The sequence below is a fragment of the Capra hircus genome, chromosome 5 (genome assembly GCF_001704415.2).
Source record: "Capra hircus breed San Clemente chromosome 5, ASM170441v1, whole genome shotgun sequence".
NCBI classification, from domain to species: domain Eukaryota; kingdom Metazoa; phylum Chordata; class Mammalia; order Artiodactyla; family Bovidae; genus Capra; species Capra hircus.
Genome location: NC_030812.1, coordinates 118,239,891 through 118,264,698, shown reverse-complemented (window position 1 = coordinate 118,264,698; position 24,808 = coordinate 118,239,891). Strand labels below are relative to the sequence as shown.

Below are 24,808 nucleotides of genomic sequence, written 5' to 3'. Positions count from 1 at the left end.
ATAACATAGCAATCTTCCTCCCTGTTAATAAGCCACCTCTTCTAAAAAGAACTGTGTACGTAATTGCATCAATTTGGGGGTCAGTGCACAAATTTCAAGACAGCTTCATGATGTAGAGCCACTGAGTCAGAGGCTCGGAGATTCATCAACAGGAGGCTGTAAACGTGTCACGCCACTCACTGGCCACAGAGCAGGCCCCACCGTGCACACTGTGAACGTGGGGGTGTGTCCAAGCTAACCGCCCACGTGGCACCAGGGCAGACCCTGAAATGGGAGCTCGCTCTCTGCGGAAACCCTGCGCGACCGACCCTTCGTCATGTGTCAGCTCGGGCTTATCGCCGATGCCACATCTCTGTCGTGGTCGACAGCTGCCTCCCAGAGCACTCTGTCCCCCTCAACGCCCTGTACAGCCACCGTCAGGAACTGCTCGGTCAAGATGGCTTCAACTCCACCTCCTATTTACAGGTTTTATTTGACAGCCACAAAGGCTGTTCTGTTGCAATTAAAGCAATTTTTAACTAAAATACAGTACCTGATCTGATTTTTACATAATCGAATAAGAAGCCTATGGAATAAAACGGCTCACCTCTCCTCTGCCATTCTACTGAGACAAACTACTGATCCCCAACTTGTAAAAAACCTTACAGTTACAAATGAAAAGCCAATCGTCGTGTTTCATCATTGACGAGGCAAGCTGCTTCTGGTGGACTTCTGAAAACACACACCGTGGTACCTGGCCTGAAGGGCTGGTTAAGGCACGTGTGGCCGCGACAGCGAGGGCCGGGCGGCCCCTCCCGCGGCCGTGGACCTGAGCGCCCGGCCCGCCGTGCTGCAGGGCCGGCTGCGGCGAGCGCCAGCCTGGACAGATGCCGGTGCTCGCCGGGTGGCTCCAGTGGGCTCTTCAGTACTGGAAGCATATTAAGGGAAGATTCACTTTCAGAAAGATGAGTTTCTCAAAATGCTCCATTAGAAGCCTAGACTGGCCGAAGCTGCCGTTCTCAGGGGGCGTGCTGAATAGCCGCTCAGAAGGGACGATGCTTGGGGGGCAGCCCAGGAAGCGCACGGCCAAGGCAGAGAGGCCGGGCCAGGTGGCCCTCTTGAGGCTCCAGTAGGCGAGCGGGTTGCAGCTGTGCTCCAGCACCTCCTCCTCCAGGTAGGCGAGCACCATGTCCTCGGGGACCTTGGGCCGCCCTCCGCGCTCGCTCTTCTTCAGCTTGGCCATGAGCGCCCAGAGGCTCTCCTCGCCGGCGCAGTCCCGGGGCGGGGAGCCCGGCTCGCAGCCGCTGGGGACGGGCGTGGGCTCTGAGGTAGGATCCAGCGTCTCCAGCTCCCTGATCAAGTCCTGCTTGCACTGCTCAGCCTCCTCCTCGGAGAACAGGGAGGCCTTGTAGCGCGGGTCCAGCAGGGTGGCCAGCACGTACCTGGGGTCGTGCAGCGTGGCCGACAGGCGGCTCACCATGGCCTCCCTGAGGGCGCGGAGCATGGTGTCAATGCCCATGGTCTCCTGGAACAGCATCTCTACCCTGCGGGTGAGGATGTGGATCATGGGGATGACCTGGCTCAGTGTGGACACGTGCGCACTCATCTCCCGGCTAGCGGCGGCGAAGGGCTTCAGGGCGTGGCACACGGACTGCATCACCTCCCACTGGTCGCAGCTCAGCAGCTCCCGGAAGCCACACTCGACGGACAGCGCGTTCACCGCCCGCTTCTGCTCCAGCAGCCGCTCCAGCATGTGGAAGGACGTGCCCCACCTGGACGGCACGTCCTGCAGCAGGTGGTGGGGCGGCAGCCCGTACTCCCGCTGCAGCTCCGCCAGCCTGGCCTTGGCACGGGGCGAGCGCTGCACCCGCTCGCAGATCTTCCGGGCGCTGCTCAGCAGGTTCTGGACCATTCTCTGGCTCTTGATGGCCTCACTGACGATGAGGTTGACAGTGTGGCTGAAGCAGGGCACGCTGGAGCGCGCCCCCTCGTTCAGCGTCTTCCCGATGCTGGGGTTGTCGGTGACGGTGATGCCCACCTGCAGGCCGGAGGACGTCACCCAGGCCTCCCACCAACACTCCAGCTGCTTCTGGATGCTGCTGCCGCTGTAGTCACAGTCCACTTGCGACACGTCCAGCAGCGCTGAGCAGTGGTGGTCCTCACAGTGCGGCCGGGCCGCGGGCTCGAAGGTGACCCAGTGGGCCGTGAGGGTCAGGTACTCCCGCGTCTGGCTGCTCATCCAGATGCCCGACGTGAAGTGGACCACACCGCTCTCGGCCTCCTGCAGGTGCGCCATGATGACATGCTTCACGTCCTCGTACATGCCCGGGATGGCCGTCCGGGAGAAGTAGGCCGGTGGGGGCAGGGAGTACTGAGGTTTCAAGTATGCCAGCAGCCTGTTGAAGCCAACGTTGTCCACCAGTGAGTACGGCTGGAGGTCAAGGGCGATCATCTCAGCAATGAGACTTGTGATTTTCTTAGCAACGGGGTGAGAATCGTAAAACTTCTCACTGCCGTCGTCAGAGGCAGCGGCGCCTGCCGATGGTGGGCCCAGGGGCGCCTGGGCGCCAGGAGGGGAGGGTGGGGCAGCCCGGGCGCCCTCGGGCTTCAGCACGCCGCCGTGGAAGCGCTGCAGGTGCCGCAGAAGACAGCTGGTGCCCAGGTTCGTGGGCTTCTTGCCCCGGCTGATGGTCCGGCCGCAGTGCAGGCAGGCGACCTTCGTGGGGTCTGCGGAGCAGGTAGAGAAGTGGTTCCACAGCTTGGAGGTCTTCTTGCTGTTGACGGGAAACGCAGCTTGATGGTTTTTGGTGACCACGGTTGGCAGGCTGGTCAACCGGGAGGAGGACATTTCAGCGGAAGCCAGGGTGGCATAGGGTGAGCTGGCCAGGCCAGCCCCCAGGAAGCCCTTCTGGGCCCCGGCCACCTCGGGGTGGCGCCTGTAGAGGTGCCGCATGAGGCAGCTGGTGCCCACGTCGCCCCGCTTGCCCCGGCTGATGGCGCAGCCGCAGTGCCTGCACAGGGCCTTGAGGCTGTCCGTGGGCGCCAGCGAGAAGTGGTGCCACACCTCCGACTTCAGCCTCTTCATCACCTTCTTGTTCTGCTGGAACACGGCGCCCGGCTCCCGCGGCCGAGGGCTCGGCGCGCCGCCCAGCTGCGTCTCGGGAGATGACCCCCACGAGGCCTCGCCTGCGTCGGAGGAGGGGGACGCCGCGCCCCCGGGGCCCCAGAGCGCGTGCGGCTCCTCCGCCGGCCGGTCGGGGGAGGAGGCTGCGGAGGCGGGGTCCTGGAGCGCCCTCCCCGGAGACACCGGCAGGGGGCCGGACTCCGCGTCTGGCGGCGGCCGGGCGGTCCCCGGGGGCGGCGCGGGGCCGGGGGAAGGCGCAGCGGGGCCGCCGCTCTCCCGCAGCACGATGGCGCGGTGCGCCCGCCACATGTGCCTGATGAGGCAGCTGGTGCCCAGGTCCTTCCCGTTCTTGCCGCGGCTGAACTCGTTCATGCAGTGGATGCACACAGCCTTGGAGCTGTCCAGGGGCGACAGGTAGAAGTGCTTCCAGACGGCCGACCGCCGGCGGGACCCGCACCCGCTCCGCGGCAGGGACAGGCTCTTCTCCGCCCCGCTCTCGGCAGGCTCGCTGCAGCGCAGGGCGCGCGCGTGCGGGGGCGGCCCCGCCGGGCCCTCCTCCCGGCTGTACCTCTCCGAGGCCAGTGCGTCGGAGGCGGCCTCTTCGGAAGAAACCGCGGCGTCCTCCATGGCCTGGGGGGGAGCCAGGCCCTTGGCGGCTGCCCCGGGGTCGGCCGGCGCGGGCGCGGGGCGCGGCGCCGAGGCGGGGTCCGCCGCCAGTGCGCTGGGATGCGCCCTGCGCACGTGCCGCATGAGGCAGCTGGTGCTCAGGTCCTTCTCGTTCTTGCCGCGGCTGAACTCCTTCATGCAGTAGGTGCACACGGCCTTGGTGCTGTCCCGCGGCGAGATGAAAAAGTGCTTCCAGGCCGGGGACTTCTTCCTGGAGCCCAGGCCGCGGCCGGCGAGCAGGCTCTGCGTCACGGCCTCCATGGCCACGCTATACAGCGTGCTGCTGTACTGCGCCAGCAGCGCCCCGTAGTCGTCCTCGGGCTCCGGGGAGGCGCGCCGCCCGGGGGGCTGGCCTGCGCAGCCCACGCCGCCGCCCTCTGCCTGCTCCTGGCCGCGGCCCGCCTGCCTCCCGTCCTCCAGCTCGCTTCCAACGTCCATTCTCTGCACACTGTGATCAGGGGTTCGGGAGTCATCTTCCTCTATTTTCGAGTTCGTGTTCTCTGAATCACCTGCTCCTTGGGGACGAGGCTCCCGGCGGCTCTCCATGACTAACCATAACTATCCGGTTCTGGCTGAAGAACTCTCTCTGAGGATATTTATGAATATGGCTAATCATGAATCTCACCGAGCAGCGGACGGGCAAACTCATGAGCATATCACTTCATGCCGCTCCTGGAGCTCTCCCGCTAAACGCATCGCGGTGCAGACGCGCGCGCACACGGGGTGGACCTGCTGGTCTCAGACGCGGGAATGCTGGCGGCTGGATAGCATGGTGCTCCTTCTGCGTCATCTACAACAGATGGAACCAAGTAAGACAAAGGACCCGCTCACATTTCACATCCAGAGTCATGGATACGTCAGCCTCTATATGTGTGAGAGAAATTCCACAATGGTCAGGTGAAACAGAAAAGCTTGCTCCTTGACTTTATAACCCACAGGATGAAACACCCTCTCTGTTGGCCTCTCCTGCCCCGAGCGCCCTGCTTACCTTCTCAGAGTCTCTGCCTCCCTGGGCCATCCCACTGCTCCCACGGACGAGGGGCCTGCGATCTGCCTTCTTCTGATGTCTGCCTAACCAGGCTTGAGGCTGAGCATTTATTTAAGAATAAAATCCTGGTGGTGGTAAAAAAAAAAAAAAAAAGAAGATATCCTCTGAATAGACATTTCCCCAAAGGAGACATACAGATGGCCAAAAGGCACATGAAAAGATGCTCAACGTCACTAATAATCAGAGAAACAGAAAATGACACGACCTCACGCTGGTCACAGGGCCATCATCCAAAAGCCTACAAATGATCCACGGCGGGGGGTGTGGGGAGAGGGAGCCCGGCCCCACTGCTGGCGGGAGGTAAGCTGGCGCAGCCACTATGGAGAGCAATATGGAGGCTCCTTAAAAGACCACTGACAGCTGCCACACGACTCTGCAGTCCCACCCCCGGGCACACGTCTGGAGGAAGCACCGATGTGAAAGGACACACGCACCCTAGTGCTTGCAGCAGCCACGGCCAACACATGGACGCAACCTGAGTCCCCGTCAACAGGTGAGCGGATGAAGGGGGCGGGACACGACGTGGGCAGGACTACGTGGCCCCTGAGGGATGAAGTAACGCTGCGGCGGCAACACAGACGGGCCTGGACAGGAACAGACCCGGGGAAGGGAGCCAGACAGAAATGCAGTGTCGATTACAGGCAGAATCCAAAAAAAAGACAACAAACTCATTTACAAAACAGAAACAGACTCACAGACACAGAACACACACTTACGGTCCCCAAAGGCGAGCGACAGGGGAGAGGGGTAAACCAGGGACCTGGGAGTGACATGCACGTGCTATTACGAGCCCCAAGCGTCAGAAAGCGACCACAGAGAGAAAGCACCACGGGATGTCCACGGTGGCTCAGCGGTAAAGAATCCGCCTGCCAATGCAGGGGATGGGTTTGATCCCTGGTCCAGGAAGACCCCACATGGCTCTGAGCAACTAAGTCCTCACACCACAACTCCTGAGCCTGCACATGGCAACCACTGAGGCCCACGGGTCCAGAGCCTGTGGTCTGCAATGACAGAGGCCGCCGCACTGAGAAGCCACTCACTGCAACAGGAGCGGCCCCTACTCGCCAAGACAGAGAAAGCCCGAGTGCTGCGGTGAGGCCCAGCACAGCCAAAGTAATTTAATAAAAAATAGAGAACATACCAAGACTTGGGAAGGTCCATCATTGCAATTTTAGCCCTTCTAATTAATAGGTGGGTTTCCCTGCTGGCTCAGTGGTAAAGAATCTGCTTGAAAATGCAGGAGCCCCTGGTTCAATCCCTGGATCAGGAAGATCCCCTGGAGGAGGGCATGGCAACCCTCTCCAGTATTCTTGCCTGGAGAATCCCATGGAAAGAGGAGCCTGGTGGGTTACAGTCCATAGGGTTGCAAAGAGTCAGACATGACTCAGCAAGTAAACAACATGATATCTCCTAAATGACTGATAATACTGAACATTTTATGTGCTTATTTGCCATTTGCTTCTCTCCACTGGTGAAGCATCTGTTCACGTATACTTATCTGGCAGGTGGGGTCTTGGCTGCAGCACGCACGCCCCGGCACTGTGCACACTTGGTGCACACTCGGCTGTGGTGTGGGGCCTGGAGCTGTGGCTGTCAGCCTCAGGTGCTTCTCGTCACGTGGGACCTTAGGGCCCAGACCAGTGACCAAAGCCGAGTTCCCTGCACTGCAAGGCAGACTCTTAACCCCCGGACCATCAGGGAAGTCCCCAGCAATTAATTTTTTTATAGATTATGCTTTGGGAGCTGTATCTAAGAAAGATTTTCTCCTGTGTTTATGTTTAGATCTTTGAAAGACTCAAATTCATTGTTTTGTATATGAATATCTAATAGCTCAAGTACCGTTTGTTGAAAAGATCATGCTTTTCAACGAAAGAACACCTTTGTAACTGCTGAAGACTCACTGTGTGAAGGTGCCTCTGTGCGGCAGCTGCTCACGTGTATAAACACGAGGGGAGTGTGTGTGTGTCTGTTCAGCACATCCTACCCTTTAAGTAAGTGCGGTTCACTGTATGGCAGTCGGCTCAAGGTGGGAGAGTGTGAGGCACACGTGTGTACTGGTCTGTGCCCCCAGTTCCTGACACAGGGCTCCTGAGCCTCTCGGAAGCTCCTGAGTGACAAGCAACACCTTGCGTTCTAGTGAGGCGATGATGGAGGCTCATCACCAGAGCGACCACGCCACGGTTAGAAACCGACTTTCAGCCCCCGGCCCCCAGGATGGCCTGGAGACTGAGCTGACACTCCTCAAGCTCACATCACAAAACCCCAGCAGAATCCCAGCAGCTCGGGGTTTGAGGAATGGCTAGGCTCGCGAACATACCCACGGGTCCGGAGGGTGACGCGCCCCAACTCCACAAGGACAGACGCCCCTACACTCAGGAGCCTGTGTGTCCCCATCTGGCCGTTCATCTGTGTCCCTTTTCACATAGTGAAAGTCTCTCAGTCGTGTCCGACTCTTTGCGAGCCCATGGACTGTAGCCCGCCAGACTCCTCTGTCCATGGGATTCTCCAGGCAAGGACACTGCAGTGGGTTGCCATTTCCTTTCCCAAGGGATCTTCCCGACCCAGGGATCGAACCCTCGTCTCCTGCACCGCAGGCAGACACTTTACCGTCTGAGCTATGAAGGAAGCCCCTTTCCACATAATAAACCTGTAAATGTGAGTAAGCGCGTCCTTGCTGTGGCAGCCGCCTCGGCACTTAATTGCGGGAGCCTCGGCTTTGAAGCCTCTCAGTCAGAAACGCAGGTGACAGCAGGGCTGCGGTGAGTGGGAGCGGTCTCTGGGCCACCTGGACCCCGTTGCTCTGAGCACGGCTCCAGGCAGCGGTGTCTGGAGCGGACGGAAGGACAGTGAGCTGGTGCCGGACAACAGCCTCTGCGCACAGACCCGGGGGGACACGGACAGCGCCTCTGCTCACAGGCCGTGCGGCGGCTGCGCAGGAGGCGCAGGGACTGGCAGACCAGGGCAACGGGCAGGCTGGCTCCACGCCGCCTACAGAAACACGCCATGCGTGAAGACAGAGAGGCTCACAGCAAAAAGACAGGGGGCTGCAGCGTGCTGAGCCCAACCCGGGCACGCCGGCGGGGCGCGCGAGCACAGTGGGCCACGGGGACCTCCCATGTGCAGGGAGCGGACCCCGCGGGCCTGGAGTGGGGGTGGGCTCTCACATCCCTACTCACAGTTACCTGAACAAGCGGACAGAAAGTCAGTAAAGACAGCAGACGGTCTGAAAACATTACCATCAAACCCGGCCTCAATGACATTGATGGAGCAGTCCAAACAATCGGAACGTGTGTCGCTTACAGGTGGCCAGAGTGCTCGTCAAGACAGACTGCTCTCTGAACAGTAAGCAAATCCCAATAAATTCACAAGGCCTGGAGTCAAAGAATGGTCTCTGAAAGGGAACTGAACGAGAAATCAACATCAGAAAGATATCTGGAACAATCCAAAGTATCTTTAAGTAAGTAACACTTCTATATGTACGAAGCCAAGGGGTAAAGAAAAACGTCCCAAGGAAAAGTACAGCAAATTTAATCCCGAAGCAAATAAAGTGAAGAAAACAAGAAAAGATTTGAAATCAATTAAATTGGGAGGGGAGTGGGGAAGAGGTGGCAGGGGGTGGAAATCAGTGAATCCAAACACTGGTTTTTTGGACAGATCAAAAAAATTGGCAAACTTCTACACTGATTAATAAGAGAAGAAAATGGAAAAGTCGGAAGCTACCAACAGCAAGAACAGAAGTGGGCATTACCACCAAAGACCCTACAGACACAAACAGACGGTAAGGAGACAGCCGAGCGCCTTTATGATGATAGATTCAGCAGCTCAGGTGAAACGGGTAAATCCCGAAAAGACGCTTACGACAGAGAGCCACTGAAGAGACAGGGTCTCTGTCGCGCAGCAGTCATGACGTCTGCCTCACACTGAAGCCTGAACAGCCCTCTGCCTAGTCCCTTCTCTTAAAATTCCAGGTCAAGATGGTTCCACAGGTGAATTTCACCAAACTTAAGAGAAAAAAAAAAATTACTGGTGAAACACACTCTTCCGGAAAAAGACGACGAAATACTCCCCAACTGTTCTAACAAGGTAGAGCCGCCCTGACAATAAGACCCGCAGAGGCGTAACAGGAAAAGAATCCAAGTCGCTCCCTAGGATCAGGAAGAACCCTAAGAAATGTAGCGAGCTCTTAATAATGTAACAAATCAAACTCAGCGCTACATTGAAGATAATATTCCATGAGTAAGCGGGCTGTATCAGGAGGACGTTTGGTTTAATATTAAAAAATCAACAGAAAGCAAGGAGGACAACCATACGGCCACCGGGGGAAGAGAGGCGTTTAGTGCTGTCTCTGCTCCTGCTCCTGACGAGGACGCCGGCAAGGCAGAAGGGCAAGCCACGGGCGTCTGTGCGACAGAGGTCTCCAGGCCTCCACGGAAAGGTGCTGTCCTAGGAAGGCCGCAGGGCAAGCTCGGCTGCCTCGAGCTCGCCTCCGTCCTGGACGAGCTCGCCCGCCCCTCTCTGGTCTGTGAGGAACCAGCTCATCTCCCTTCGAGGCAAACGTCCCATTCTCGGTTGACCCTGAGGCTCTCCGAAGACTCCTGGGGCAAGACCCTGGGGTGACGGCCTGGACTGCTTCCTGCGGGCCCTCTTTCACCTGCTCAGCCTGTGCGGTCTCACTTAAGCCACGTGACAGTCTTTCATGGAAGGTTCCCTGTGACGTGTCTCCTTCTACACCAAAGGGCACGGGCACAGAGAGGCTGAGAAACGTGTCCGGGGCGCTCGGGGCAAACAGGCCGCTGCTCCTGGAGCGCTGGAGGCCCGAGGGGCTGGGGGCGGTGCACGGAAGACCCGCGTGCAGGAAGGGCTGTGGCTGTGGACACGGCGCTGTGGGTGGACCTGGGGAGGACCACACTCAGTGACGCCAGAGAGAGACAGCTACCAGGACACTCACACACACGTGGAACCTACAGTACGCCACCGTAAACTTGCCCGGGAGACAGTCGCCAGGAGGCCAGGCTCGTGGCTGCGGGGGTGGGGCGAGGCAGAGTCTGGGGCGAGCCGGCGGAAGCCGGGATGCGCGGGACGCAGGAACCACCAGGGCCTGCCGTCTAACATGCTCCGACGTGCCGAAACGGAAACAAATGAGAAGAGAAAGCGTAACAAGAAAAGCGCAGTTCTGATCAAAGACTTCAGACCACAGAGTCAAGAACCCCTACAAACCCCAGGCAAGATTTAAAAAGAGAAAAAAGAAGCGCTAAAAATAGGGAAAAGCACAGAGATAAAAGTGAGGAGGGGTGGAGGAACCCAGCTCCGTACCGCCAGCGGGTACAGAGAATCCAGACCACGGGGCTTCTGCAGCAGGACTGATGACCCAGCTTCTCTAACAAACTGCTTGCATCCCAGCGTGAGCGGGCAAGCCACGCAAGCGCGCCCACAGGCGAGGCAGGGGGCCTGGGCACTGAGTGAACACTGGACAGGAAGCAATTCTAAGCTTATTAAGGTAGAAAGATACTGTGGGTGAGACTTTTTAAAGAATCCCGTCTTTCCGAGACACTAACTGGAGAACATCTAGATGAAACACGACTTCTCGTGTCTGCTTTGAAGTAACCAAGGGGGGGACCCAGAGCTGGAATGGCCACGCGTCTGTCTGTCTGTCTGTGAAAGCCGGGGGATGAGCACACAGGCTCATTATGCTCATCTTCCTAACACACACTGCAACACAGCCCCAGGAACTGCTTCAAGAGAAAGCAACGAGACACAGGACCGACTCTTCAACAGAAGCAGTGTCAACCATGGCACAGAAGAAGTGCGCCTTCGGGGTTGCGGTGGGAAGGAGAGAAAGCCAAACCAGGAGTCTACACTCAGCAAAGATATTCCTACAAGAACTAATATGCGATAAAAACACCGCTGGCGAAACCACAGAGTGTGTCCCCAGGCGGCTTCAGCTGGAGGAACGGCAAAGCGATGTCCCGGCGGCAGAGAAGCGCCACCCGGGACTCAGCGGCACGCGGGAACAGCAGGACCGGGACGGCGCGCAGCGGAGCGCGAGGACCCGCTGGGCTCCACTTCCGGCCCCGGCAACTCAGGAACAGAAAACAACTCACTGATCACACGTGGTCCGCGTGATCACAAGGACAGAATGATCTCTGCTCGTTTCCAAGGCAAACCACTCAGTATCATAGTAATCCAGGTCTATGACTGGTAATGCTGAAGAAGCTGAAGTTGAACGGTTCTATGAAGACCTACAAGACCTTTTAGAACACACCCCCAAAAAAGCTGTCCTTTTCATTATAGGGGACTGGAATGCAAAAGTAGGAAGTCAAGAAACACCTGGAGTAACAGGCAAATTTGGCCTTGGAATGCGGAATGAAGCAGGGCAAAGACTAATAGAGTTTTGCCAAGAGAAAGCACTGGTCATAGCAAACACCCTCTTCCAACAACACAAGAGAAGACTCCACACATGGACATCACCAGACGGTCAACACGGCAATCAGACTGATTATATTCTTTGCAGCCAAAGATGGAGAAGCTCTATACAGTCAGCAAAAGCAAGACTGGGAGCTGACTGTGGCTCAGAAACTCCTTATTGCAAAATTCAGACTTGAAGAAAGTAAGGAAAACCACTAGACCATTCAGGTATGACCTAAATCAAATCCCTTACGATTATACAGTGGAAGTGACAAATAGATTCAACGGACTAGATCTGATAGACAGAGTGCCTGATGAACTATGGACAGGGGTTCGTGACATTGTACAGAAGGCAGTGATGAACACCATCCCCATGGAAAAGAAATGAAAAAAGACAAAATGGCTGTCTGAGGAGGCCTTACAAATACCTGTGAAAAGAAGGGGAGCTAAACACAAAGGAGAAAAGGAAAGATACACCCATCTGAATGCAGAGTTCCAAATAGCAAGGAGAGATAAGAAACACTTCCTCAGAAAAAAAAGAAGAAACACTTCCTCAGAGATCAATGCAAAGAAATAAAGGAAAACAATAGAATGGGAAACACTAGAGATCTCTTCAAGAAAATTAGAGATACCAAGGGAATATTTCATGCAAAGATGGGCACACGAAAGGACAGAAATGGTATTGACCTAACAGAAGCAGAAGATATTCAGAAGAGATGGCAAGAATACACAGAAGAACTGTACAAAAAAGAGCATGACCCAGACAACCACGATGGTGTGATCACTCACCTAGAGCCAGACATCCTGGAATGTGATGTCAATGGGACTTAGGAAGCATCACTACGAACAAAGCTACTGGAGGTGATGGAATTCCAGTTGAGCTATTTCAAATCCTAAAAGATGATGCTGTGAAAGTGTTGCACTCAACATGTCAGCAAATTTGGAAAACTCAGCAGTGGCCACAGGACTGGAAAACGTCAGTTCTCATTCCAATCCCAAAGAAAGGCAATGCCAAAGAATGCTCAAACTACCACACAACTGCACTCATCTCACATGCTAGCAAAGTAATGTTCAAAATTCTCCAAGCCAGGCTTCAACAATACGAGAACTGTGAACTTACAGATGTTCAAGTGGGATTTAGAAAAGGCAGAGGAACCAGAGATCAAATTTCCAGTATCCACTGGGTCATCAAAAAAGCAAGAGAGTTCCAGAAAAACATCCATTCTGCTTTATTGACTATGCCAAAGCCTTTGACTGTGTGGGTCACAATAAACTGTGGAAAATTCTGAAAGAGATGGGAATACCAGACCACCTGACCTGCCTCTTGAGAAATCTGTATGCAGGTCAAGAAGCAAGTTAGAACTGGACATGGAACAACAGACTGGTTCCAAATCGGTAAAGGAGTACGTCAAGGCTGTATATTGTCACCCTGCTTATTTAACTTATATGCAGAGTACATCATGAGAAATGCTAGGCTGGATGAAGCATAAGCTGGAATCAAGATTGCCAGGAGAAATATCAATAACCTGAGATATGCAGATGACACCACCATTATGGCAGAAAGCAAAGAACTAAAGAGCCTCTTGAGGAAAGTGAAAGAGGAGAGTGAAAAAGTTGGCTTGAAAATCAACATTCAGAAAACGAACATCATGGCATCCAGTCCCATCACTTCATGGCAAATAGATGAGGAAACAATGGAAACAGTGTCACACTTTATTTTGGGGGGCTCCAAAATCACTGCAGATGGTGACTGCAGCCATGAAATTGAAAGACACTTATTCCTTGGGAGAAAAATTATGACCACCCTAGACAGCATATTCAAAAGCAGAGACGTTACTTTGCCAACAAAGGTCCACCTAGTCAAAGCTATGGTTTTTCCAGCAGTCATGTATGGATGTGAGAGTTGGACTATAAAGAAGGCTGAGCGCCGAATGATTGATGCTTTTGAACTGTGGTGTCGGAGAAGACTCTTGAGAGTCCCTCGGACTGCAAGGAGATCCAACCAGTCCATCCTAAAGGAAATCAGTCCTGCATATTCACTGGAAGGACTGATGCTGAAGCTGAAGCTCCAATACTTTGGCCACCTGATGGGAAGAGCTGACTCATTTGAAAAGACCCTGATACTGGGAAAGATTGAAGGCGGGGGGAGAAGGGGACGACAGAGGATGAGATGGTTGGATGGCATCACTGACTCCATGGACATGAGTTTGAGTAAGCTCCAGTAGTTGGTGATGGACAGGGAGGCCTGGCGTGCTGCAGTTCATGGGGTCACAGAGAGCTGGACACGACTGAGCGACTGAACTGAACTGAACCCTGGACTATCTGGGGAGACCCAGTGCTGTCACAAGGGTCTTCAAAACTGAAAGAGGCAGAGGAGAGACAGGAAAATATGACCGTGGAAGGCGAGAGGCGCATCGTCGCTGGCTTTGAAGATGGAGGGCGGGCCCACACGCAGGGACGCAGGGGCCTCTAGTAGTGAAGGGCGAGGAGCCACCCTCTGCCAGGCCACCAGGAGGGCAGCCTGGCAGCACCATGGCTGAAGCCCAGGGCTCCGAGCTCAGACTGCTGGCCTCCACGTGTATGCTGTCTTCAACCACCAAGTCTGTGGGAGAAAACTGATACAATAAACAGAAAAGGGTTAAGATTAAATCCTACGTAAGGATAAGAGAAAAGGTAATGAAGACGGAAAAACATCTCTATAGATAATGAAAGCACACTAGAAAAACATAAGCACAGATTAAGTGAAATTGAGTAACATTTCAAAAGAAGCTAACAAAGTTAAGAAAATAATACAGAAGAACGAAATAAATCAGGACAGAAAACACTGAGATGAGGTCACAGATCCTAAGAAACTATTACAGATGAAAGTAGAATGTCACTTTAGAATAAAGACTAAGTTACAAGCATCAAAAGAACAAATAAGCTCCACAGAGGATTGCGTAAGGTCAACAGAAGAATTTAGGAAAGAAAAAGTTTTAATGGGAAAGAAATAAACGGATAAAAAAAAGACTCAGAAGAAGCTGACCAAGTTAAAACTTAGGTAAAGAAAATCCAACATGTGTATAACCAAGGTGTTTCTCCACAAAAAAGGGGGACAGGGCAAGAGAAGAGATTACTGAACACTCTGAAATAAAAAGGTGTACTGAAAGAGCATCCTGGGCTTCCCTGGTGGCTACGTGGTGAAGAACTCTCCTGCCAATGCAGGGACACCGGCTTCATCCCCGATCCAGGAAGATTCCGCATGCCACAGGGCAGCTAAGCCCATGCACCGGAGCCAGTGTCTAGAACCTGGGAACTGCAACTCCCGAGTCCAAGAACTCCAGAGCACGTGCTCCGTGACGAGAGAAAGCACTGCGGCGAGAAGCCTGCACGCCACTAGAGCGGCGCCTGCTCACAGCAACGGGAGAAAGGCCTGCGCAGCAACAGAGACTGGCACAGCCGGGCATGGAGCTCAGCACACAAGGAAAGCCACTGCAGAGACAGGGGAGCGAGCTGCAGGGCGGGGGCCGTCACAGCGGGCACGCAGGCATATCCCAGGAAAGCCACCGGAGTGAGAGGAAGGCCACAGGCAAAAAGCACATCATCTGCAAGGGAAAGCGGCCTGTCACGAGTCTGACAGCAAGTTTCACGCGGTAAGACAACAGACTAACATGTTTAACATATTCAAGGAAAAAAACACGTGAGCCAAGCCTTTTACCTCCAGTCAACTGGACATTCAAGTACAAGGAAGCAGAGAAACTGTTACCAACAAGCCAGAATTCAGGTGATATCTTTCCTTGAGGCCTTCCTGAGAAGTCGAGTGGAGAGGGGAGTGCTCACGCGTCTCCCTGCAGGACGCACTGAGCGAGCGTCCCGGGAGAGCAGGTGGGCGCTGCGCAGCTGCAGCGTCGGCCCTGAGCCGAGGGAGGGGGCTAGACGACACGCGGGTCCCTGGGCCAGACACCGGGCTGCCTTCAGCAAGGACAGGGCCACGTGCAGAGATGGGGAGGCGGGCTCCGGTCCCCCTCGTCCTCGCAGAGGCAGACCGGGAAGGCCAGACACTCGTCCCGCAGTCCTGGGAGTGCCACCCACCCAGCTCTGCTCGGTCCAAAGTCCTGAGAGCAGCGACCCCCGCGACCTCCAGACTACAGCTCTCAAACACGTCTCCCACTAAAGGAGCCGAGGTTCCCAAGGATCACGAGGTCCAGGGGCGGGAAGACCACAAAATGAGCCGAGGACGCTCTGGGGACCCAGGGAGCCAGGACCTTTGCGAGCGGACGAGGACAATGCAGGAAGGACCCAGGCATCAAGCTCAAGGGCTCCCCCTGTCCAAAAATGAGATGATCTGAACGTAAATAAGGGTCAGCATTATACATCAAAACTCATCAAATGTTTAAGTCTACTAATGCATAATCCCTAATAAAATCCTCAATCGGTCACCTCTGGAGGATGATAGGAAGGCAAATGACTCGCTACTTTGAGAAGTGACAGGGAAGCTCACCCTCAGCTCCTGACATCTGCTACAGCACCAGAGAGCCAGGGCAAGGCTCCCACTCCACGTCCAGCTCGCAAGCAGAGACGCAGGGACTCAGCCGAACGGCTCCACCTCATTCGGGCGCTGATTAACGCCCAGACTGGGTGCACCCCTGGGGGATGCGCAGGGAGGGGGGCCACACACGAGGCGCCTCCCGAGGAGGCCACACAGCTGCCGGAAGCAGTCTACCCAGAGAACAACCCGATCCCACCACCCACCCCAAGGAGACCAAGAGCCGGGAAGACTCACGGGACCGCGGTGCCGCCAGCGGGCACGGCCCTGGCCAGAGGGGGCCCGCCACCACTGCCCTGGCCAGTCCCGAGGGCCTGTGCCAGGGGTTACGCCAACGCGCGCCCGGGATGGGGCTGTCAGGGGAGCCCGCCGCCTTCCGGCTTGTCTTCCTCTACTGCTGGGCCAGTTCTCTACACACTAGCTCAACGTTGTAGGTGGGATGTTTCTACTTTTTTTCCTTTTGCCCGCATGGGGATCTCGGTTCCCTGACCAGGGACTGGACTCACGGCCCTGCAGTGGAAGCAAAGCCCGACCACTAGACCGCCAGGGAAGCCCTGATGTTTCTGTTTCAGGGAAAATGCTGCCATTGGCTCGAGCAGCTTCCTACTACTTTTTCTACTATTTTCGCACCAAATATTTAGAAGGGCAAAAAAGGATGCGGGGTTTAGTTCTCACACTGCAGAAGGATTATGTACCTGAGGCACTGGGGGTAATTCTACACGGGTGTGAGGAACAACCTGGGTTTGGTCACCCGTCCCAGAGCTCTGGAGATGCTCCTCTGGCTTGAAAGGTGAGGGCCCCCTGGTCACGGTGCCTCGGTGGCATCCAGAACCAGCTGTCCCGCGGTCCAGCCTCTATGTCCAGCAAGTAAGAACTAGCCCACAGGAAAATCATCAACACGGAGGTCAAACAGGGTGATCACGGGCAGTGTGTGAAACAGCCTCCTCCTAGACAGACGCGGCAGGCCTCCCTGCGTGGGGCCGTGCAGCCGCCCCCCGACAGCCAGAGGATCACTCTGAACCTGGTGGTGAGCAGTGTGGGGCTCTGCTCAGCAGGGCGCACAGCCCCCTGAACTGAGCACAGACAGCAGGGAGGAGAGGAGCGCAGAGGACGGACCCAGCGCCCAGGCCTGCTGAGACCGACTGCACGCATTTCAGCTCCAAGAGCAAAGCGCCTAAAGGCAGAGGCAGCCGACCAGAGGATCCTTCCACGGGCTAGAACAAATACCGTGTGTGGGAGAGCCTCAATTCCAGGCGTGTGTTCTGACTTGGGGAACATACAGTTATCGTTCATTTTGAGAATTAAAGAAAGCGCCTTCCAGGCTGCTCTGATACAGGAGTGCCTGTCAGACCGGGTCCCATGTGCGCACGCCCTAGTCCCCGCCCTGCAGTGGCCGCAGCCTCAGCGGCTCCCTGACACAGAGACCAGCTTCCGTGCAGGCCCTCGCTTGCCACGCCACCAGAAACACACGACGAGCATCTCATTCCTCAGGCTGCAGACGCAGCAGATTAGAGGAAAAACTTCAAGCCATCTCACCCAACCGGGCAGGAAAGGCCCGAAGCTTGGCAGCACCCCAGGGAGGACTCTGGAGCCCCTACCAAGACACATTCACCCAAGGACCCAGTAACCCCACGTCCAGGGACAGACTCTGAAGACTACCTCATCAGACACACAGCAACACTTGTCCCAGGCCAGGCACTGCAGTTCCACTCACACACCGCCGGTAAGGCCTGATCCATACGTGCATCCCAGTCGCTTCAGTCTTGTCCAACTCTTGCGACCCTACGGACTGTAGCCAGCCGGGCTCCTCTGTCCAGGGGATTCTCTAGCCAAGGATACTGGAGTGGGTTGCCATGCCCTTCTCCAAGGGATCTTCCCAAACCAGGGATCAAACCCAGGTCTCCTGCATTGCGGGTGGATTCTTTACCAGCTGAGCCACCAGGGAAGCCCAATACATACACAGACCACGGAAAAAAAGCAAGACACACGGGGTAAACGGCGCTTGTTACGTTTTATGGTAAAAGACAGGAGGGAACAAGGTGAGTTGCAAACATTAATGTCTGTCTGAAGAGTTACTTTGGCACTTGTCAGGTGGCACTGGTGTAAAGAACCTGCCAACCAACGCAGGAGACATAAGACGTAAGAGACGCAGGTGTGATCCCTGGATTGGGAAAATCCCCTGGAGGACAGTATGGCTACCCGCTCCACTATTCTTGACTGGGAAATCCCATGGACAGAGGAGCCTGGCGGGCTACAGTCCATGGGGTCACAAAGAGTTGGACGCGACTGAAGCAACTCACACGCTTACTTTGCAGGATAAAGCAGAAATAAAGATGGTTGCCTGTAAAGAGTGGAGGAGACAGGAATGCGAGTGAGCTTGCTGACTGCATCTTTTATATAACGCTGACTTTTGAGCGGTGTCATTACCTCTACATTAAAATACAGAACATTTCAAGTGTGCAATCTAAAGGCCTATCAGATAAGCGACCATACTGCAAACAAAGAATGGTCAGTAAGGGACTTTAACGCACAGGATTTTCTGTGCCTGAAGCAGAATACGTACTAAACACAAAAGGACACCCTAAATCTTGCCGAGTGATTTCACTAGCAGCAGCAGCAGCGTACATTTTCATTTCACCTGTGCCATACGCACCTTAGCACACAGAAAACGACGTGACTACGCAATGCCATTGAGAATCAACATTTTCAGGATACGAAAGCGATATGATTAGAAACAAGCAAAGAAATTGAGTAAAACTACACAATTTTAAATTTGTCTTGAAAACATCAGCACGAACTCTTGATGTCTTCAACATTTACCTCCTAGCTCTGTGCACGACCAGCGCTTAAAGCAGCAGTCACACCAAGCACACTGCACACAGCTGGCCCCTGGGTTCTGGTTTCCAAACACCCTCCTGCACCAACGGGGGCCACGGCGCTCTGCGGAAAGAGCAACTGCAGCTCTGGGAACGAGAGAGGCTGCAGAAAGGATGTGCCGCCAGGAGTTGGCTCTGCGGGGCTCCCACGGGTCGGTCACGACTGTCTGAACGTACAACAGAGACGGAAGACTTCAGTGGACTATAATGGAACGGATAAATCTGCCAGTCTGCACTGATGCTCAGGAATCAAGAGGAGAAACGAAAATACCTGCCACGGGGGGGAATGCTGCAGCCACTGCTCCCTGGAAAAGGGTGACGAGGGGAGAAGGTGCAGCGTCCTGCCCTCCTCGAGTGTCACGGGTGAGGGAAACACACGTGAAAGGCAGGGGAAGGGGCCACAGCCCGACAGAGCGGGGCCCGTCCCGACAGGACAGTCTGAGGGCGGCGCACAGGAGGCCCAGCACCGCCACCTGAAGACGCCGGGTCCCTGGTGGGTGGCACCCACAGGTGGGGGCCGCTGGGGCACAGGGGCCAGCTGCAACGTATCTTCGGACTGCCGACCACGCGGAGGGCGGCCCCCAACTGCCCACCGTGTTTTTCGAGGGTCAACTGTCAACGGCAAAGCAGCAAGTGGCAAACAGACCCAGAACACAGGGACATTTCTGCAAGACAACCGGCCTTGTTTCTTTAAAAAGTCAACGTCCCGAGTGGGGAAACCGGACTGCGGCTCAGCCGCTGAACGCCGTGAGGACTACCATTGACTCCCTCCGCGGCCACGCTGCCGGGGCGAGCGCGGCCCTCTGCCTCTCCTTTCTCCCTCTGGGGGAGGGGGCGGCATGCAGCTCGCAGGACCTTGGGCCCTCGACCAGGGGCTGAACCCGGGCCCTCGCAGGCAGCGTGCTGGCGTGCCGAGTGCGAACCGCTGGACGCCTTTTCTGAGCAGAAGGATGCTCAGCGGCGGCCTGCCGCGGCCCCTGCGGCCCCTCAGAGCCTGAAAGCACGGGCAGGGGCCGCGCACCAGCGCTCCAGCTCAGGGCTGCGGCAGCGGCTTCTGGACCTGCTCCCAGCCTACCACCCAGCCCCCAGGACACGCACACCGGCCTGCAGCCCGAGCCCCGGGCTCCCGGGCACAGCTCGGGCACCAGCGCCGCCCGTGGCTGGGCGGCCTCGAACTCGGATGTGGCAGCCTTCCCACCAAGGCCACCAGGGCAGATCTGGTCCCCACTGAGAGTGAGCCGCACCTGCTGAGGGTGCAGAGCCACGGCTAACATCTTCCTGGGGAGCAGCCGCCTCCAGTGCAGAGCCACCACCCAGGACTGGCCGCACAGAGCCCGAGAGCCGGACGGAGGCCAGAGCGCCCTGTGGGGGCCGAACTGAGAGGCCCGGGGCCAGCTCCTCGAGACGCGGCGGGCACCCCAGCTCCGTGCAGGGCTGTGGGCCCTGTCCCCCCCGAGACGTCCGGGTCGCGGACCAGGGCCGCCGGGCTGGCTCCGCCCTGGCTTCGAGGGCGCTCCACTGAGTGGCAGCGGCTTCTCTGGGGCAGCAGGCGGTCCCACCAGCCACAGATCTGATGGGCTGCCGTGGCGAGCCACCGCTGGACGTGGTTCAAGTGTCCACGTGCGACCAGGCGGCACCCAAGCTCCTGCTCCAAACAACACGCGCCCTGGGCTGCTCCCTCCCAGCAGGCCAACCGCGGGGCAGGCTCAGCCACCTGGCCCTGAGTGAGGACGGGCCCTCCGTTTAGATCTGCGGGCGGGTCGGGCAGGGCTGCACAGACTGAGGAGCCCCCGCGGGCAGTGCCAGGTCAGCAGGGGGTGCCCCGCCGCAGGCCTGGCCTCTCCGGTTCCTGCCGTGCGCAGACCTCGCTGTGGGGGCAGGCGGCTGCCGCAAGGCCTTCACCAAAAGGAAAGCAGAGCCCAAGCAGGGTGAACACCTGAGCAAGGTAGGGACGGGCCTTACGACAGGAGATGGCCCGAAAGCAGGGGCCAGGCTCCACAGCTCACTGCCGCTTCTCACACAGGGGCTCTGCTCCGCCTCCCCCAGGCCCCTCGGCGCAGGACGCAAAGGTCCTTTCCTCTCCAAGCGGTCTTCCGAGAGCACGCTTGTCACACCGCCCATCACCCTTGCCCACGGCTGCTTGTGCTCCTCCTTGGAGAGCTCACTCCGCCTTCTCTGCCCATCCTCACAACCGTGCACCGCTGCCCCAGCAGGTAGAACAGCGCCAGGCAAGAGGAGAGAGGCGAGAAAGCTCGCGCGGAGGCAGGCACCTCCAGCCCTCCCGGGGCCCTCCACCTCGGAAACAGGAGGAAGGAGAAGAAGGGGCTTGCTTTCACTCCTAACGGTGCCTTCCAGGATACCAGCTGCCAAAAGCACACATGAGACAGCTAGAAGTGATCTAAATACTCCAGAGTGATTAAAATCAGGCAGTGCCGTAGCCTGAGGGAGAAGGGAGGGAAAGACAGGGAAGTGGAAGGGGCCGGGGCTCTGGAAGCTGCCTGACAGGAAGTCTGCTGCCACCCGGACACTGACGGGAGGCCGCGGGGTGGTCAGGGCGGGACTCCGTGCAGCTGAATTCAGTAAGACACCAACGGTAAAGAGATGATGCCTCCTACAGCTTACATTAGACATCAAGCGGTAACCAGGAGAAGGATGGTCACCTCTCATGCTTTGTGCAGAGCAGCTTAGGAGGAACCCGCGCTGCTGAGGGACAGTCGGAGGGGCCCCAGCCAGCCCTGGCAGGCGCCCCCGGTGTGCCTGCGCCCTGGCCCCTGCCCCTGCCCTCGCCGGCACTCCTCACAGTGAAGGAGGGAATCAGAGCAGAGCTGGGAGGAAGGAGCTGAGGCCGGGCAGAGACACGCAGACGAGAGTGGCGGGAAGGACAGACTGACCGCGGTCACAGTGCCTCATGCTCCCGCAGTGCCGCTGCCCAGGTCTGCTCTCTCTCCAGCTTCCACGCCGGGCAGGGATCTGAAAGACAACACACACGCCCTTCACCACGTCCTGAGCACAGCTGCCTCGGCTCCTCTACACAGACGCAGGGTTCAATCCACGGCCCTAACGGTTCCCTTCAAACCCTTCCCAGCACTTCAGGAGCACTCCTGGCACAGCATGAGCCATTCACGAACCTCCTTCTGTGTGTGGTGACATGAAAAAGCAGGGCAGACTTTTCATGCCCTAAAACATCAGGAATTAACAGTACGTGTGTGGCGATGTGGACTCAGAGTCTGTGCTTTCTTCCAATACAGGAGGTTAACTTCCTGAAGACTCACAGAATCTCTTAACTTGTGCCACATCTTTTCCTGAGAAAATGTAAACCACCACAAGCAGATACCATCTGTTTAAGGATTACAGGAAGCGTGCACCCCTGCACAGACAGCCCGTGGCAGGCCCCAGGTATGAGCTGGTGAGAGGAGTCTCCTCTCACAAGATAACTCTGCATGGAAATTAAGTCATAACTGCAATTTGGCTTGTTCAGAGCGCTTTTGAAAAACTCCAACTAAATCCTTCCTCCTCTCCTAATTTTAATACTGTGATGTAGAGAAGACATCAAAAGTTAATATAAAAAGTCACAAGAATGCCTTAGCAAACCGGTCTCATGCAAGTCTGAGATGCGTTTTTCAAAATTATGGACTTGATCTGATCAGAGTTAACTTCAAAACAAATAACTTCCCTTTTTCACAAACTTGAGAATGCCCACAGAAGCTTCTCCTGATGGCCCAGCTGGGCAGGGGTTTGCTTGCAGAGAGGTGCATATATGTGTGTCTAAGGACAGTCACTCAAAATGCAAGAAGAGCCCAGGGGGCTGGCAATTCTCTTAAGCAAGCAGGATGGTGCGGGTCACAAAAAAAAAGATAAATGACTCCGTCATTACTTGGGTCAAAAAAAAAAACAAAACCGCAACTGGAAAAAGGATAAAAATTCTGCTCTGCAGCTTGATTCGGGCTTTCACTACTTACACTTCAATGTCATACCCAGAAACACGCATAGTAACCAAGAAGCATCAGAAGCGTGCAGAGATGAGGAGCGTCTCGTGTGCTGAGACGTGTAAACGAGGCCGCGGTTGTCCCTTCCTGGAAGCGCACAGAAAATGAAATACTGTACCGGGGTTGCGGGACACCTGAAAGGCACAGCATGTAAGGCGATCCGTGGCGGTGGCGGAGGGCAGAGGCTCTCGGGACGGACACTCACCGGGCACCTGTCTGCTGGCTGGTGACCCCCGCCCCAGGGCGACTGCGGCTCGGGGCTCGCCGCGTGGTCAGCCGTAGAGCCCACGCCGGCCGGCACGCCTGTCCCCGTGCTCGCCCGCGGCCGGCCCGGCGTCCGCGCCCGCTCCCACCGCCTCGCGCTCACTCCGCCGGCCGCGCGGCCGGAAGAGGCGCCCCGGGTGCCCCGCTGTCAGCCGGACCAGCGGCCGCGGGGCGCGCAGCTGGAGCGGCGTCCGGACGCCGAGGCCGAGCCCGCCGCCCGGGCGGGGTCCCCGCGACGGCAGGCCGCCCCCGCCCCACCCTGCGCAGGCGACCCCGCGCCCGGCCGGCCCGACCCCGGCCTCGCCCTCCAGCCCCCGACTCCCGGTCCCGGCCCCAGGCCCCCGGTCTCGGCCCCGGCCCCGGCCCCCCGACGGCGCGCCTGGACGGCCGGCCCGGAACGCGAGCCGCGCACTCACCGCGGCGACCCCACGGCCGCGCAGGCGGACGCGCCCCATTCATCGACCTCGGCTTTGTCCGCCCCCGGCCCCTCCCGCGCCGCCGCCGCAGCCGCCGGACGCTGCACCCCTCCCAGGGCCCCGCGCGGCCGGGGCGGGGCCGGGGGCGGGGCCGGCGCGCGCAGGCGCAGTGCCCGCATGCCCGCCTCTCCCCGGGGCCCGGCCGGACGGGCGGCTCTAGGCGCCGAGGCGCCGCTGATGGGGCGGGTCTGGGCCGACTGCAAGGCGTCGCCCCGCCCCCAGGGCCGGCGTGGGCCGATCGCGCAGGCGCAGTCCCGCCCCCGGGCTTGCGCGGGCCGACCGCGCAGGCGCAGCCACCCCCGGGCTTCGGCCGCGCAGGCGCAGTCTCCGCGCGCCGGCCCCGCCCCCGGGCGGCCAGCGAGGCGGCCGCGAGGTACCCGGCGCTGGCGGGGCGGGGGGCGCTGGCGAGGCGGGGGGCGCTGGCGGGGCGGGCCGCCAGGGCCTTCCAGGTAACTCGGCGGCGGGGCGGGCGCACGCGGGGCGCGTCATCGGGGGCTGCGGCGCGACGGGCGCCCGGTTCCGCCTGCAGGTGCGCGCAGGTGCTCGGCGCCTCTCGGCCGCGGAGCCTGAAGAGGCGCATGGGCCGACGGCGTCCGTCCCGCCGAGGGGCTCCGGGGGGCTCTGCGTGCGCGCTGGGCGCTTTTAGGCCCTGGAGTCTCGGGCGATAAGGTGCAGCCGTGCGCGGGTGCGCCGGGCGCCGGGATCGAAGCTTAACGTGTGGGGGCCGGGGGGCCCTTCCTCTCGGGGAGGCCGCGGGCCGCGGGGCCGAGCTCGCTCTCCGTGTCTGTCTCGGACACTCAGTTTCCTAACTCACAGTAATTCACTGACCAAATAAATTCTCAAACTGCTTTTGTCACCTTGTTCTCGACTACAACTCACTTTGTATGAGGACGAGACATGGGTTCATTCCCTAAGTCTCACTGTGACGGTTGGGATGTCTTTCGTTCGCCAATGACTGGTCCGCTTCAGTGGGGTGAGTCGGCCGTGTCTCCGCCTGCCCGGAGCCCTCCGTGTCTTTCCCTACAACGGCCTCCACGACCCCGGCCCCCAGCTCTGCCTGCATGTCCGTGACCCCCGCCCCCAGCTCTGCCTGCCGGTCTGGCCTCTGAGCGCACTCCAGCCCCAGGGGTCTGACCTCTGCGACGGAGGGAGACAGGCGGCCGAGAACTGAGGACTGCCTCCCGAGCTCTTTTAATTTGCTTATCACCAAATCTTAAATTCGTGGCAGCAGATTGTGCTCCTTTTGTTCTCCTACCCCAGCGGCTGCTGGATTCTGCCTGGCCCAGGACGGTGGTGGAGAGCTGGCGGCTGGCGGGTGGACGGCAAACGACGGCTGCGGTCTAAATCCTGCCGCCAGCGGTTTTCACTTGACCCCAAGCTAAGAATGTTTTTTCAGTTTTCAATGGCTGGGAAGAAAAATCAAAAGAATCTTTCATGACATGAAAATTCTGTGAAATTC

The 24,808-nt window shown here is 57.6% G+C and overlaps 1 protein-coding gene across 5 annotated transcripts; it reads right to left on the bottom strand.

Moving 5' to 3' along the window:
• Positions 1-23,410, bottom strand: ZBED4 (zinc finger BED-type containing 4). 5 transcript variants are annotated; one of them, XM_018048927.1, is made up of 5 exons: positions 23,290-23,410; positions 22,583-22,696; positions 21,515-21,593; positions 4,758-4,882; positions 1-4,559 (listed from the first exon to the last, which is right to left on the bottom strand). In XM_018048927.1, the coding sequence occupies exon 5, from the start codon at positions 4,313-4,315 to the stop codon at positions 902-904; it is 3,414 nt and encodes a 1,137-aa protein (XP_017904416.1). In that variant the 5' UTR covers positions 4,316-4,559; positions 4,758-4,882; positions 21,515-21,593; positions 22,583-22,696; positions 23,290-23,410; the 3' UTR covers positions 1-901. The 5 variants fall into 5 exon arrangements, with proteins under 5 accessions (XP_017904416.1, XP_017904418.1, XP_017904417.1 ...); XM_018048929.1 differs by lacking the exon at positions 22,583-22,696; XM_018048928.1 differs by lacking the exon at positions 23,290-23,410 and having other exon boundaries at positions 22,583-22,952.